At 36.7% G+C, this 14,289-nt stretch overlaps 1 protein-coding gene across 2 annotated transcripts; it reads right to left on the bottom strand.

The window, feature by feature from the left end:
• Positions 1–3,340: 3,340 nt before the first annotated feature.
• LOC131326094 (protein trichome birefringence-like 34) lies at positions 3,341–7,638 on the bottom strand. Of its 2 annotated transcripts, XM_058358689.1 has the most exons (5): positions 7,199–7,634; positions 6,712–6,883; positions 4,400–4,599; positions 4,162–4,320; positions 3,341–3,836 (listed from the first exon to the last, which is right to left on the bottom strand). In XM_058358689.1, exons 1-5 carry the CDS (start codon positions 7,519–7,521, stop codon positions 3,485–3,487), a joined length of 1,206 nt encoding a protein of 401 aa, XP_058214672.1. In that variant the 5' UTR covers positions 7,522–7,634; the 3' UTR covers positions 3,341–3,484. The 2 variants fall into 2 exon arrangements, with proteins under 2 accessions (XP_058214672.1, XP_058214673.1); XM_058358690.1 differs by lacking the exon at positions 4,162–4,320 and having other exon boundaries at positions 7,199–7,638.
• Positions 7,639–14,289: the final 6,651 nt, after the last annotated feature.

The following is a 14,289-nucleotide window of genomic DNA, read 5'->3' as shown; positions in this document are numbered from 1 at the left end:
TCATGAATGACCCCATGTTTTCAAAATCTTCTAGTCGTGATTGGTTTAGAATGTGATTTTAAGATACTTTTACACTCGGACTTGCACTCCCACATGTACACGCAAATTATTTGACTTGACTCCAGACTCGACTTTTGCAAAATATTTTCAGAAACACTTTTTGAACGTGAAAACACTCCTCTTTTATAAGTTGAGTTCATATGACTTTTGACATGTCTAATATATATCTTTCCTGCAAATGAGTACTAGTAATTAATGGAAAGTCTTTTGAAAAAATAAGTTTTGAAAGAAGTCAACCTAAGATATTTTTTGGGAAGTGTTCAGTTTTCATTAAAACCACAAAGGAATATCCTTGTTGATAAATCAGCCAAACCAACAAATACACAATGCATAAAGACCAATTAAGAGAACAACCAAGGAACGCAAGATAATTGATATATCGAACCGAATCGGGTTCACAAAACCCAGCAATCTTTTTATCACTTCTGAGGTTCTGATTACTTTTCACAGACAAAGAAATATGTGAAGCTTAATAGCATAGTTTTAAGTTTAGTGGGTCATGTGACAACTGTTGTTCAACTCTCTATGCTAACTTTGGACGCATAAACAATGATTAATAGTTAATACTTATGGTGATGTGTCGTACAATTCCAGCATCAAGGGTCCGGAATATCTATCATTTTAATTCATTTTATAAACATGCATCTAGTTTAAGCATCTACTAGAGCAACCACAAGGGAAATTTGGAGTGAAGGAAAGAGCTCTAGCAGTTTGGATGTTCCAACAGAAAAATTGGAAAATGACGTACACCCGATCTCTCAGCCCCTGAATATATACATCATCATTTATAAAACCATTAATTACCCCCATAAAAAAAAAAAAAACTTATTGAAGCACCAATCGAATCAGGTTTCAAAACCCAACAGCTGAGTGGCATGGTGTGTGATGCTGAGGGCATTGTTCGATCACTTGTGGGCAAGGGCAGAACCAGTATGAGGCTAAGGTGGGCTATAGCCCAGGTGCGAAAAACCAAAAATAATAATAATAATAATTTATGTGTCAAAGTTTAACCCAACCTATTTTTTCTTTTAGCCCAACTCCTCACACTAATCGATTTTCTTTTGCTTTTGTTAAATGTAGAGCAATGACTAGTGTGCTTAGATTTTTACTGATTTAATTGATGCAGAACACTGGTTGATGTGCTTAAATTTAAAAATGTTGATTCTTACAATTTTACGCTTTTAGGTTTAAATTGTAACGGTACAAAAAAATATCTGGAGCGGTTTTTGAAATTTGTTGGTGTCCAAGAGTTTTCATAGGAGCATTATTTAATTTTTATATTGTGCATAATGATACCACTACATTAACTATTACTCCTAAGAAATAGATATATGATGAACTCACTTGTTACAATATGGACATTCACAATATGTAAGGTCAAGCATATGATGCTGCTACACTGTTTTGCCCACCGAAATTTTTTTTTGGTTAGCCCAGGGCATAATTAATTTCTGGCTCCGCCCTTGCTTATGGTGAAATTATGCGGAAGCGTTCAATCTACTCCTAGAGGGGGGGTGAATAGGAGTTTTAATAAAAATATACCAATTTTCAGATTTAAAAATTAATAAAGATAAACGGGTTGATTATCTCGATTAATCAAAATAAAAAAATAAAGTACTGCAGTAGAATAAAAAATAAAAATTGTAACAAGAGACGCACGATTTACGTGGAAAAACTTAGGGTCCTAAATAACCCTAAGCCAAAACCACGGCCTAACATTACTGATTTATTCTATTAATAAAAAAGAAGTACATATTGCGAAATAGTAAATCCTTACCCAAGTCTTTACCTATTCTTGCCAATCTTCGATGCTCCCCGAGCTTCTTCAAGATCTAATAGATGCACCACGGACTTCACGCCCGATCTCCGGATTCAACCGGCTCCGAATCAATCTCCAAAAGATTCGGCCACAGCAGCAAACGGCACCAAAAATCACGAACAGTGAATGAATGAATAATATGATGCAAAGCGTGATCTAAACAACTCAAACCGCGTTCGAAGATGCAAGAGGCAAGAACAAACAAAAATCGGAATGCGGGACTGCCACACCAAAAATCCCTCAAGACCGTGCACCCCTTTCTTTTTTCTTTTTAAAACAAAACTTTTGCCCCTGCCGAAAACAAAACAGTCGAGCTAGAGCAAAGAGACGGAACGTGGGCTGCAACCAATTAATCTCCGTTTCCAGAGAAAGAAGTCAGCGCAACCAAAAAAAAACTCTCGCCCACACCGAAGAAACAAAAACAGTAGCGCCCTCCTTTCTTTCTTTCACATATCAGAAAAATCTCACACGCCTCTCGGTCAATTTTATCTTTTGTGCCCTCTTCCCCTATTAACCCAATGGGTCAATATATGCACAAATAAAATCCTTGGTTTACCTAAAACGTAGACAATCTTTCCTTTTGATAACATATTTTCCGAAGAGTAAATGACATATATATGGAAACGAGTATTCGGAGAGATTTATAGGAAAGACAAATGCGTAGAAATAAAATTTCTAATCTTGAAAATGATATGCATGATGTGCTGTGTAAAGCTTTCACCTTTCACGCAATTGGCTCGATTTCGTAGCGGTCAACTTGGTGCAGATAATGGGAGGAGCATCGAGCGAGACACTACCCCTAATTATCCTACCCATTACAATCAAGTGGAGTCGATATAACAAAAGACACTAATGGAGGTTTTGAACAACCCCGGAAAGTGCCAAAATATCTAACATATGGGTATGTGAAGTACTCTATCTGCATATTCACGTGTAATAAGAGAAAGATTGAACAACAAAAGAATGAAGGCAAATGCGTGTGGTGGTTGAAGGAAAGAGCTTTAGCAATTGTGTATATGTAATCCAACACAAATAAGCGATTCCGATTACCAAAGTGGACTTCCACCAGTGGAGAGGAACGATTCTAAGATTCAAGCTAGCCGTCTGTAGAGTCTTTAAGAGATATGGCACAAACAATATATAGATACACCACCATCCAAGGATGTAAGATTTGAAATATTAGTTGCACATCACTCTATTGATTGATGGTTTCTGGCTAGATTGTCTGGAGGATCCTCGACTGGCACCATCCCACTGTCAAGGACTTGTTTTGTTGGTCTCGGAGGAGAGCAAATAGGAACACTGTCCATTTTTCGACATCACCAGTTATGTGTGAATTAATCATCTTGTCGCAAATAAGATAAGTTCATATTGACCATGGTATTGCATATATATATATATATATACAGAATCTATCACTTGTTTAATTTCAGTGTACCAATAACTGAGATGAAGCAATAATTTTCCCATGGCCTCTCTTTGTGCCAATTTTAAAATTACTGCCTTTAAAACTGTCAAAAGTCAAACTATTTTACAACTTCCACCAATTCCAGTGACCTATTTATAAGAAAAGATCTTAAAAAATCACATACTATACATTTAGATTCATGTGAGATTAAAAATGTAAGCATAAAGGATTTCATTCCAAACATCAGGCACACCGGGAAGGCACCAATGGATGCAATCAGAATAGCTTCTTGGGTTAGACAATTGATCTTCGGTTAGAGGCGTCCATTGCTTTTTATGAATGGACGGGTGAGATTCTTTTCTATACTCCGAAAGTTGTGTTATATTCAGCATTTCGATCTTCAAACCTTTTGCTCTCAGTTCATCCATGGCTGCCTCTGCTATTTTCATCATTCTCATGTCTGATCCACTTCCCCAGTAGCCTTCTTTAGTTATTGGCAGTGTTTCATTGTAGCAATTGTCAGGTTGTGACATCCCCCATTCTTGACCCCTACAATGTTTTTTTAACCGCGAAAAAATAAGATTTTATCAATGTCAAATGATATACAGAAAGCTAAATGATTTTAACCTTTAATGAAAATGCACTCCTGTTTTTGTGTTCATCTATGTAAATCACAAACATATCCGAGGGCGGAGCTAGCTACCATGGCTGAAGTGGGGTGTAATTATGTCACCTGAGATCCAGAATCGTGGCAGTAACATACTCTATCGTGGCATTATCACCACCCGATGTAGGAAGTTTATTAAAAGTAACTCATTAGAAAACTCTCGTAGATACTTGGCATTAAAATTCAAATTAAGTTGGAAATTCATACTTAAGATGTGTCGGCGACATGCTCATGAAAAACGACCGGGTCCTGTTACGGTCGACATGAATATCCAACCAATCCGACCACGACTTTATAGCCATCTCGTAGCTCCGTAACATCTCAACTTCTTTGGTGATTTGATCCGGACTCTCAAACGATCCCCATCTAGTCAAATTGTACCAAAAATTAAATAATTGCTTGGTTCATAGAAAGATTTTCGATGAAGTTGAACGATTGTACTTACAAGAGCTTCATTTTGTGCCGTTGTCTCCACCACAGATAGGAGTTGAAGATGAGTATATCTGCATTGGTCCAATGCCTAGCATGCTTTACGATTTCACTGATTCGGACTATTCGTTCTGGCCACCGGTGGGTCACTGGATCATCGGAATTAGATTCTACGAGCATTGGCGACCAGTAGAAATCGATTGAGGCGTTGTATTCCTAATTCATTGCATTAACCAACATTAGACAGAGGAACCAAATTTACTCAGCCACAAAAGGCTCAAACTTCACACAAGGTACTGCAATGTGAAGCTATTTCAGTTAATGTCAAGGGCAGGTGAAGCAATAGGTTGGCTGGTGTTGTTATCATATTTTGCAGTTGGGAGTTTGTTTTCTTTGACATTTTGCAAAAGAAAGACCAGTTGAATTACTGGTTTTTTTCCACCATTTTCAATTCAGAGACCTAACAAAATCTAGAAATCCCTGAAAGTGATGAAGTTGAAGATGAGCTACTAACTGTGTGGCGTTATATGAATGAGCTTGTCGGACAGCTTTTCCACCGTCTCTCCTAAAACCAATTGGTATTAGCAAAGGCTTTAATTAATTTTTTTATGGCATTCGACATCGCACCGACAAGTCTGTTTTAAAAGTGGTCGCAGAGAGTGGCACTGTGTAATAAAATCTATGAGGGCACTCCGGGCCCAACAAAGCCAATCAAATGATTCAAAACTATTACACTATTAGTCACTTTTAGGAATTTTTCTTCCATGCCCCACAATGGTATTGGAGCATGGATGCCCCCATAAGTATGAACCTTTAATTAAAAATGGATAAATTTCAGCTATTAAATCAAAACCATTCAAAAAAATAAGGTGGTTTTAAAAAAATTTCGCAAAAAAAATACAATTTTACTTTTTTTTTTCTTTCATAGTTTATAGGTTAGTTCATAAGGGGTCCAGAGGCTCTCTATAATCCTAAACCCCACTCTTGCAGGACGCGAACTCCTACCTCCATTGAGGGGGAGGGTGAGCTTACTAACTTGACTAGCTTGGTTTGCTCCACAAAACAAACTTTACTTACCACAATGTATGGTCACACTAGCCACAATGTATGGCCATACTTGCCAAAATGTATACCCAAACTTACCATAATATGTGGCCACACTTACTATGAGTTTGATTGAATCAACATAATGACTAAGGTTAAAAAAGGAAGATCCACCGGTTGAGGAAAAATGGGGGCATGGATGTCCCCAAACCGGACTAAGGCATCATAGCTGGACAACCCTACTTCTAAACCTGTGGTTTCGATCTAAATCATACTCCCTCAGTCTCAAAAGATTATCTGGTCCGCAAAGCAAGAACTTTAAAAATAAAATACATTTTTATCAAAATAAAATCATTGATATTAGTAACTAGCTATAAAAGTTTCAATTTTTTTTTTACAAAATACATCATTTTTAAGTTTTTGCAAACTGGACAATCTTTTGAATACAGAGGAAGTAGTTGTAAAAACCTACGATACGAAATATGTATCCTAAGATTCGTATTGTCTCCCTCGAAAATCTATATGAATCTCCCTTCGTATCTTTTATCTGCAGAAATCCCATTTACGGAGTGAAGATGAGGTTTAAAGCATTTGATCTAATTATGGCTACGTTCACACCATTTGAATAAAATCCAACCTCAATCCATTATGGCTTGAACAGAAGAACCATAATGCAATCGTGTTCTGCATATATTAGGTAATGGCTTTTCTTCTCATGCCTTGTCTAAGCCACTAGAAAGCCTCAATATGATAAAACCAACTTGAGAGACAATATGCAATGCACGACACGTATTCTGATATCATTCATAAAACGGATAGAAAGATGCACGAATCATGATACGTACCCAGATTTAAAAACATTCTTAGAAATAGCATTGTTCATTGAGATTCTTAAACCGATTCACTATTTTCTTAAGGGCGAATTTCGAAACAGAAATCAATAAAGAGCATTGATAACTTGGTTGTTGGAAAACATACAACAAGTGAGGATTACTCTCCAAGCTAGGAGGTTTGACTCCCATCACCAGAAAATGAAATTTTGGAGTCACTGGAAGTTTGCTCTATTGTTAATTTGAGAGGTCTGAGATTAGTCGATGTACGTGTAAGCTGGTCCAAAGACTCGATCATGAAAACAGTTGTATCAAAATTGGGGACATACAAGTATTGTTGTTTGGAGCAGAGCTTCCCGAATGCTTGGCCATTTTGATGCATGAAAATGTTCATTGATGGTCACTTAGCAGCGGTTTACAAAGAGAATAGCAGATTATAGGAAAAAAGACTCACAAAGGCCTTGAATTTGAAAAAGGATCCATTTAATTGCAGGGATTTGAGTGGTGCTGGGATAGCTGACTCCACCAAACACACCAACGAAACCCATTGGTTCTTATTCAAAGAATCTCCAACAAAAACCATCCTCTTCCCCCTGAGCTTCTCCAACAATGCAGTGGCATTGAACCTTTCAACATGAAATAAAACACTCAGAACCCAATATTTATAAAATTGTTCTGTTTTCTCTTAGGTACTCTTTGGTCAATGAGGTTGTATTTTTGGGGTTTTTATTTATTTATTTATATACATATGCATGTATTTTTGGAGACCTTCGAAAAAGTGAGGCCTTGGGCGGCGGCCTCAACTGCTTAGTGGCTTATGGTTGGGCTGCCCACCGCCAAACTCCTAACAACATGCATATGAGAGAGAGAGAGAGAGAGAGAGAGAGAGAGAGAGAGAGAGAGAGAGAGAGAGAGAGAGAGAGAGAGAGAGAGAGAGAGACCTTGGGAGGTCACACTGGTGAGGCTGCCACCTCCAACTCTGATAGTTCAAGTCCTTCCTGCCAAACATCTCACAAGCAAACTCATCCCACATGAAAGTGCATTCTTTCTCTTTATACAAGGGGTAAGACTTGTTATCAAATACCCATTTTCCATTAAACAGATTGCATCTCGCCGATGAGTTCTTTTGCATAGTTTCCTGATCTTCATCTTCAAAAACCCATAATTTCCTCTCTCCTGCAAAGTAAACGGCGACGAATACGAACGCGAAGAGGAGGGTTATGAGGGAATTAACACTGCATCTTAGTATCAGAGTTTTTGCCATTTGCTTTCCTGCCCCCTGTGACCTTGTTGGTTAATTCTCAAATCACATCATCAATGAGGAGCAGCTGATTGAATGATAGATAGATATAAAATGGCCACAAGGGTGGTAGTTGGTTTATTTGAATTATGTAAGACTTGTAGTAAAAGAGGGGGCTCTCTTTGGGTTGGTTGCTTATGCCTAGTGGAGTACTGATTATGAAACTTTTATATATGGAGTAGTAGTTATGAAAGGTTCATGTCTGTTAAATTAAGCATAAAGTTAATTAATTAAGAATCTTATTGGTTAGTCAATATGATGGTTGGTGCTTAGCTCCATCACTTTCTGGTGTTTTCCTTTTAGGACCCATTTGTTCGACGGGATTAATAATCAAGAAAAATAGTATAGTTTAATAGGATGGATCAATTGTGATCCGATTAATAGTATGTAACCCCAGAGGCATGATATATCCCCACTTTGTTGGCTTATGTCCCTCTATATGTTTAATCTAGTCGAAAATAATTTTAACCCAATTTCTGAATTTGTGGTCACATTGGATATATAATTTCACCTCGCTGCATATCTGGTTAAACAAACGGACCCTCATGTCTTAAAAAAAAGAAGAAAGACACAAAAAGGTGATAAAGATGCTTATTTTGATAGCTTAAGCAACTAATTTATTCTGAATGCTGCCATTTGATTGGGCCGGGATTTAGTTTTAAATTAGGAAAATGATAGTTTAGCTGATTAACGATATATATGATTGTCTGATCTGTTTTTGGCTTTGTAAAACCGGAGCTAGCTAACTGCCAAATATTTTTTGGGAGATTAGGTTTGGGTGGTTGAAATTTCCGAATCCAAGTTTTAGTTGCCAACAAAGGTCCCCAAGGGGAATGATTAAGGCTTTGTTTGCAAGACTATTCATCATTCTAAAACAGAAAAAAGAAAAAAAAAAAGCAAGTATATTTATGGTTACCTCTGAGGCCCCCTAATGTTGGTTAAAAATAATTGATTCAGTTTTCACTATATAAAGTCACAAAGAGATCAAAGGAGATGATATATCTATTAGCTGGACAACCCCCAGACCTTAGTCACATATATTCTGGGACGGAACCAGGATTTCATGAATGCGGAGGCCAAAACTATAAACAACAAAATTTTAAAATTTTAATGTTTGAAAATCTTGTTTGGTTTAGATTTTGAGAGATTTTTTGGGTAATGAGTGAAGAGAGATAAAAAGAAAAATGAGATTAATAATTGAAGGAAAACTTATGACAGACCGTGTACAGAGAGAGAAATTGGATTTTGGGACCCAAAATGAACACATTCTTAAAGCATTTAGGCCCCGTTTGATAAAGCTCTTAGGAGATGGGATTGGATTACTAAGCCGAAAGTATTAACAATACTGCGTTTGGTTTCCGAAATTGGTTCGGATTCGTAGTCCGTTGGGATGAGGAAGCTGGACTTTAGGGGGTATTAGCAATACCCCGTGGGACTTGGTATTCATAGTCCGAACCCAACTCCTTCTCATTACCAATCCGTTCTCATTACCAATTTCTTCTATCAATCCAATCCCATCATCTAATCACATCTCAAACAAACATGATATTAATAATCTCATTCCAAACAAAAATACTCATTATCAATCCCTTCTCATTACGAATTCCAATCCTAATCCCATCTCCTTACGAATCTCATCCATCTATTACTGTTATCAAACGGGGCCTTAAATATCTGAATAACACTCAATACAAAATGCAATATCTAGGTATTCTTAACAAATAAAAAAAACTAATATTAACATTGAAATTCGAAAAAAAAATTTCCAAAACAACGCGGGGGCCGTGGCCCCCATATGCCCATATACACTTGTGTCATTGGTCACATCATCCATCAAAATCATTTTATTAATTTTTCACTTATAATTGGTAGGAAAATTTATGCTCATGAATGATCTCACCGTTTTGAAATTAATCCTCTCACTGATTTAGGATGTCATTCTAAGACGCATTCGCGCTCGTGCTTGCACTCTTGCACATACATGCAAATTATGTGAGTCTGTGGCTTAGCTCCGGACTTTTTGCAAAATGTTTTCAGAAACACTTTTGAACGTGAATACACTCTCCTCTTTTATAAGTTGAGCTCGTATGACTTTCGAAATGTCTGATCGTGTCATTTTCGTATTAAAAATAATTAATAAAACAGAATAATTATTACTACCTAAAAGATAGCGGTAAGTACTCCGACTATCGTCCTCAGGGATTACGAAAGCTAAATTGCAATTGTTCTAATTAATTTCTAGCTTAATTCAGAAAAAAGATTTGATTGTTGGATTTCAAAAATATTAAAAGCTAAATTAAATTAAAGCAATTAAGAAATAATGAAAGTTGATGAGAGAAAAGATCTAGGGTTTCGAATCCACTCGACCTGTTGTAACAATATTTATGCGATGATAAAGGTTAATTATTCGAATCAATCTAGATATCGTTAGGGTTCATAGGTCCTTACGATATCGCCTAAAGATATTTATGAATCACCAAATAGCATGGAGTATCGCCGCTTAGCACGAACCGTCTTACTAGTACGACCCGTCTCTATGGCACGGATCGTCTAATAGCACAACGCGTCTTACGGAGTATAACCCATCTTACTCAGTTATCACAAACAATTAAGAACCGTTGTATGAACGTGCATAAAAATCTAGAAAATCATACACAAGATTTGATAGAGAAAATTAATACTGCAAATAAATCCTCAAATCATACAACCACGATTCAAATAATAAAAACACTAAATCAAAACATAAAAATCGTTACTCAAAGTTTGAGCTTCATCTACACCCTAGAAACGAGTTTAGCCAGACGTCAGACAGGAAATCATCGCAGCCTCTGGTTTACTTGTTTTTCAGACCACTCCCTGGTTATGTGCGTGGCCTCCTTTTATAAGGAGTCAAGGGAAACCCTATTTTATTTCTTTTCTTTTCCCAACCGACTTCTCAAGCCCAAGTCCACAGCAATTAGATTGGGTGCTTCTCGCTTCGGTTATCCATCACAAACTTTGGCCCATCGTAAAATCCAAAATTATACTTTATTTTGTATCAAGCCTCTAAATACCTACAACACAAGAATAAAGCATAAAACTTCAAGTAACAATATCAATAGACTTAGCAAGGATAAATTAGGGGGCACGTATATGAACATTTACGCATCTATCAATGTCTAACCTATATTTTCTGCAAACCAGTACTTGTAATGGAAAGTCTTTTGAAACAATACGTTTCGAAAGAAGTCAACCTAAGATTTTTTAATTTGGGAAGTTTTCAGTTTTCCGTAAAAACTGATTAAGTACAACGGAATATATTTGTTGAGAAATCAGCCAAATCAACAAACACACAACGCAAGAAGACCAATTAAGCAAATAAGCAAAGAACACACGACACAGATCGAACCGAATCAGGTTACACAAAACCCGCCCTGCAATCTTTTCACTCCTGAGGTTCTGAGTTTCTGTTCCGCTAATGTTCTTACTCCCTCCGTCCCTAATTAACTGTCCACGTTACTATTCCGGACATTTTAAAAAATCATTTATATCTTCCAAAGTATAATATTTTTTATCTGCAATATGGATCTTATTTGATAGATCTCGATTGATTCTATTAGACAAAATTTTGAAAATTATGAAAAATAGTATAAATTAAAAGATATAACTCATTTTAAAAAATTTGGAAAAAGTGAAAGTGGACAGTTAATTAGGGACGGAGGGAGTATTTTTTAAGTACTGTACTTATTAGCTTTATGAGACAGGTCATTCTCTCACAATACACCTTTAATTCAAAAAAATTAAGTACTATTATTTTTCACAGACAAAGAAATATGTGAAGCTTAGTGGGTTATATGACAACTGCTGTTCAACTCTCTATGATTTAAAAAATTTCTAGTAGTCAATTATATGTACTATATGCTAACTTAATTTGGACACATAAAACAATGATTAATACGGAGTATTTAGTACTTATGGTGATGTCGTACAATTCCAGCAAGGGTCCCGAATATCTGTCATTTCAATTCCTTTCATAAACATGCATCTAGTTTAATCAACTGTGCTAGAGCAACCACATGAGAAATTTGGGGGAGAATAAATTCTTTCCACCCGCCGTAGAAAAGTGGGGTTTTTCACCGTTGCTTTTCTCGATCCTACCATGTGTTAATTGTTAATCTGAACCGTTCATCTTGTAAACCCCACATAGTAATGTATTCACGTAAAAAATAAACTTGATCGGACATCGATAGGAGTATCAAAAAATTGAATTTTTCTTTGCAAAAATGGACAGTTTATCTTTATTATTATTGATAGAATCAAATCGTCCATTTATAAACCAAAATTCAAATTTTGAAATATATATTGACTTCCGATCAAGCTGAATTTTTACATAGCAATACTAGACTACGGGTCTTAAAATATGAACGGTTCAGATTACAACAATAGACGCTCGGTGGGACCCAGAATGGACAGTGGTTAAAAAGTGAGGTTTTACACCGGTGGTTGATAGAATTTATTCTCAATTTGGAGAGTACTTAAGGAAATAGCTTTAGCAGTTGGATGTTCCAACAGAAAAATTGGAAAACCATAACCGGTCTCACAGCCCCTGAATATATACATCAGCATTCACAAACTAATAGCCCCCATAAGCAAAACTTATTGCAGTGTAAACCAATCGAATCAGGCTTCAGAAATTCAAGAGCTGATTGGCTAATTCAGTGGGTAAGTGTAAAATCCTAACTTTTAAAATTCTAGTCACGTGATCCGAATAGATACTCGACACTCTAATTTAATTCTAATAGTATGTTAGGCTACGCAAAATGTATCATGATCCGAATGAATGTGTGAATTCTGATTTAATTTTGTAAATATTATGGGGCAATGGAGTTATATCTTATATACGGCACGAGTTACGCGACGTTGGAATCTTTCCTTTAAAATCGGACACCGCCATGATAATCCCCATACTTTTATTAGTCTATGTTGAATTTTTGAGATTTTTCGGAGACTAAAATCTGAACACGTACGGATTGAACTCGCGCTAGTGGAACACGTAACACCCTGTGTCAATTGGGAAAGGAAACATGTGTCATTACTTTAACCTGTTTCACCGTTCACCGTTTCATATATTAGACAAAAGGGAATAAAGCCTTATTTAACCATACAAAGCAAAGGAATAAATTAGGAACTAAAATAAAAAGAGAACGGAACTTCTGTACTGGTCCTCCACACTGACGGACGCGCCGTTCGCCGGAAGACTCCATTGCCGAGCTTCCTTTTCCTCTCTTCTGGTAATTTCACCTTCCCACTCTATGAATTTATATTAAAATGGGTATTTCACGTTTCTATATTGGAAAGTAGAGTGAAAAAAAATACAAGACACCCAAATCACACATAATACACGCACGCCACCACAAATTGGCAGCCCCCGCTGCTGGCCACGCTGTGCTACTTCCTCTCACATCTCCACTGTATCTTTTTCTCTTCACGCGTTCACCGCACCCGAACCTCTAATATTTTCACACAAGCAAAACTCCTTTTGGCAAAGAGTTCGAATTCGGGACTCGCTGTCGTAATGAAATCAGCCCTAAAAATAGGATCTTAAAAGCCTAATTTGAAATTCTTGATTGTTATTGACTGATTTTAGACTAAAGTTGAGGGAATATTGGAAAAATTGAGGTATCCATCTGGATGGATTTCTAAAATTTACGTGAAAGAAATAGAATACCTAAAATTAGTAGAGAAATTAGACTCTGATTGACCCTAAATTGTCTAAAGGAGTATTCTGACTTTTTAAATAAATATGACACTACCCCAGTTATGGGCATTACCACCCAAAGTAACTAGTTAAATTTCGGATATAGGAATCTTAGCTAACATCAGAACATTACGTGTTTAGGTGCAAGAACTGTGAAGTGAGGTGATGTGTGTAAAGTGACCGCTACTTCTTTTTGGTGAGTTGCGCATACCTCAGTTACATGTATTTTCTAAAATTTTGGAATGAGATGCCATTGCTTGATTTTGCTGGAAAGTATGGGATTTGAACTTTCTACTTGGTTTAATTGATGTTAGTGCATGCGATGGCTGGTTTATAAATCTTTTGAGTTCAGTTAAAGTAAACCATGGCAATATGTTTTGGAAATTTGAATGTTACTGGTTGCTAGTACATGCTCGTGATAATATGATTCATTCGAACGGTGTCCCGAGCGCTAGGGGACGGGCAAAGATACTAGTGGCGTGAAGTAATAAGGTAGGAGATGCGGCCAGGCATCACCGGGTAATGATATCTTACCACTCTTCAATGGGGTCGCTCCCCAACAGACTGGCAAAAATACCGTTGAATGCTATTATCGCTCAAAAGTGCAAAAGTTGAAAAATAAATGGAATGAAAAGGGTCCATCTCTTGGACCGAAGAAATGAGCTTTTGGACAAAAATGCTTGAACTGGATGGTCAACGAAATATTTGAATTGTTGCTTTGAACTGTTTTATAATGTGGGTTATTTCCATGGTCAAACTTGTAACTTTCGTATACGTTTCTCACCCGAGCTTCGGCTTATGAAAACCTTTTCCAATTTTTCAGGTTAAGATAGACATCAAGTTGTGGACTGAATGGGGTGCTAGAATAACCGTGCAGAATCGTGTGTAGCCTAATGGTTTGTAATTATTATACTTGTACACCTAGAAGCTCTGGGATTATGTTATTTATTCTACGCTTCCGCATACTTGAATTCTATTGCTTAAAATGACGCCGA

Source organism: Rhododendron vialii, chromosome 5a (assembly GCF_030253575.1).
Source record: "Rhododendron vialii isolate Sample 1 chromosome 5a, ASM3025357v1".
Taxonomy (NCBI): Eukaryota; Viridiplantae; Streptophyta; class Magnoliopsida; order Ericales; family Ericaceae; genus Rhododendron; species Rhododendron vialii.
This window is presented reverse-complemented; position numbering and strand designations above follow the sequence as displayed.

Bases quoted from the DNA above. Each gene is read 5' to 3' on its own strand.
- LOC131326094 (XM_058358689.1), bottom strand. From the start codon at position 7,521: ATGGCAAAAACTCTGATACTAAGATGCAGTGTTAATTCCCTCATAACC. The intron at 6,884-7,198 runs GTCTCTCTCTCT...TCATGTTGAAAG, and splicing joins CACCAGTGTGACCTCCCAAG to GTTCAATGCCACTGCATTGT. The intron at 4,600-6,711 runs GTGAGTCTTTTT...GCAATGAATTAG, and splicing joins TTTTCAAATTCAAGGCCTTT to GAATACAACGCCTCAATCGA.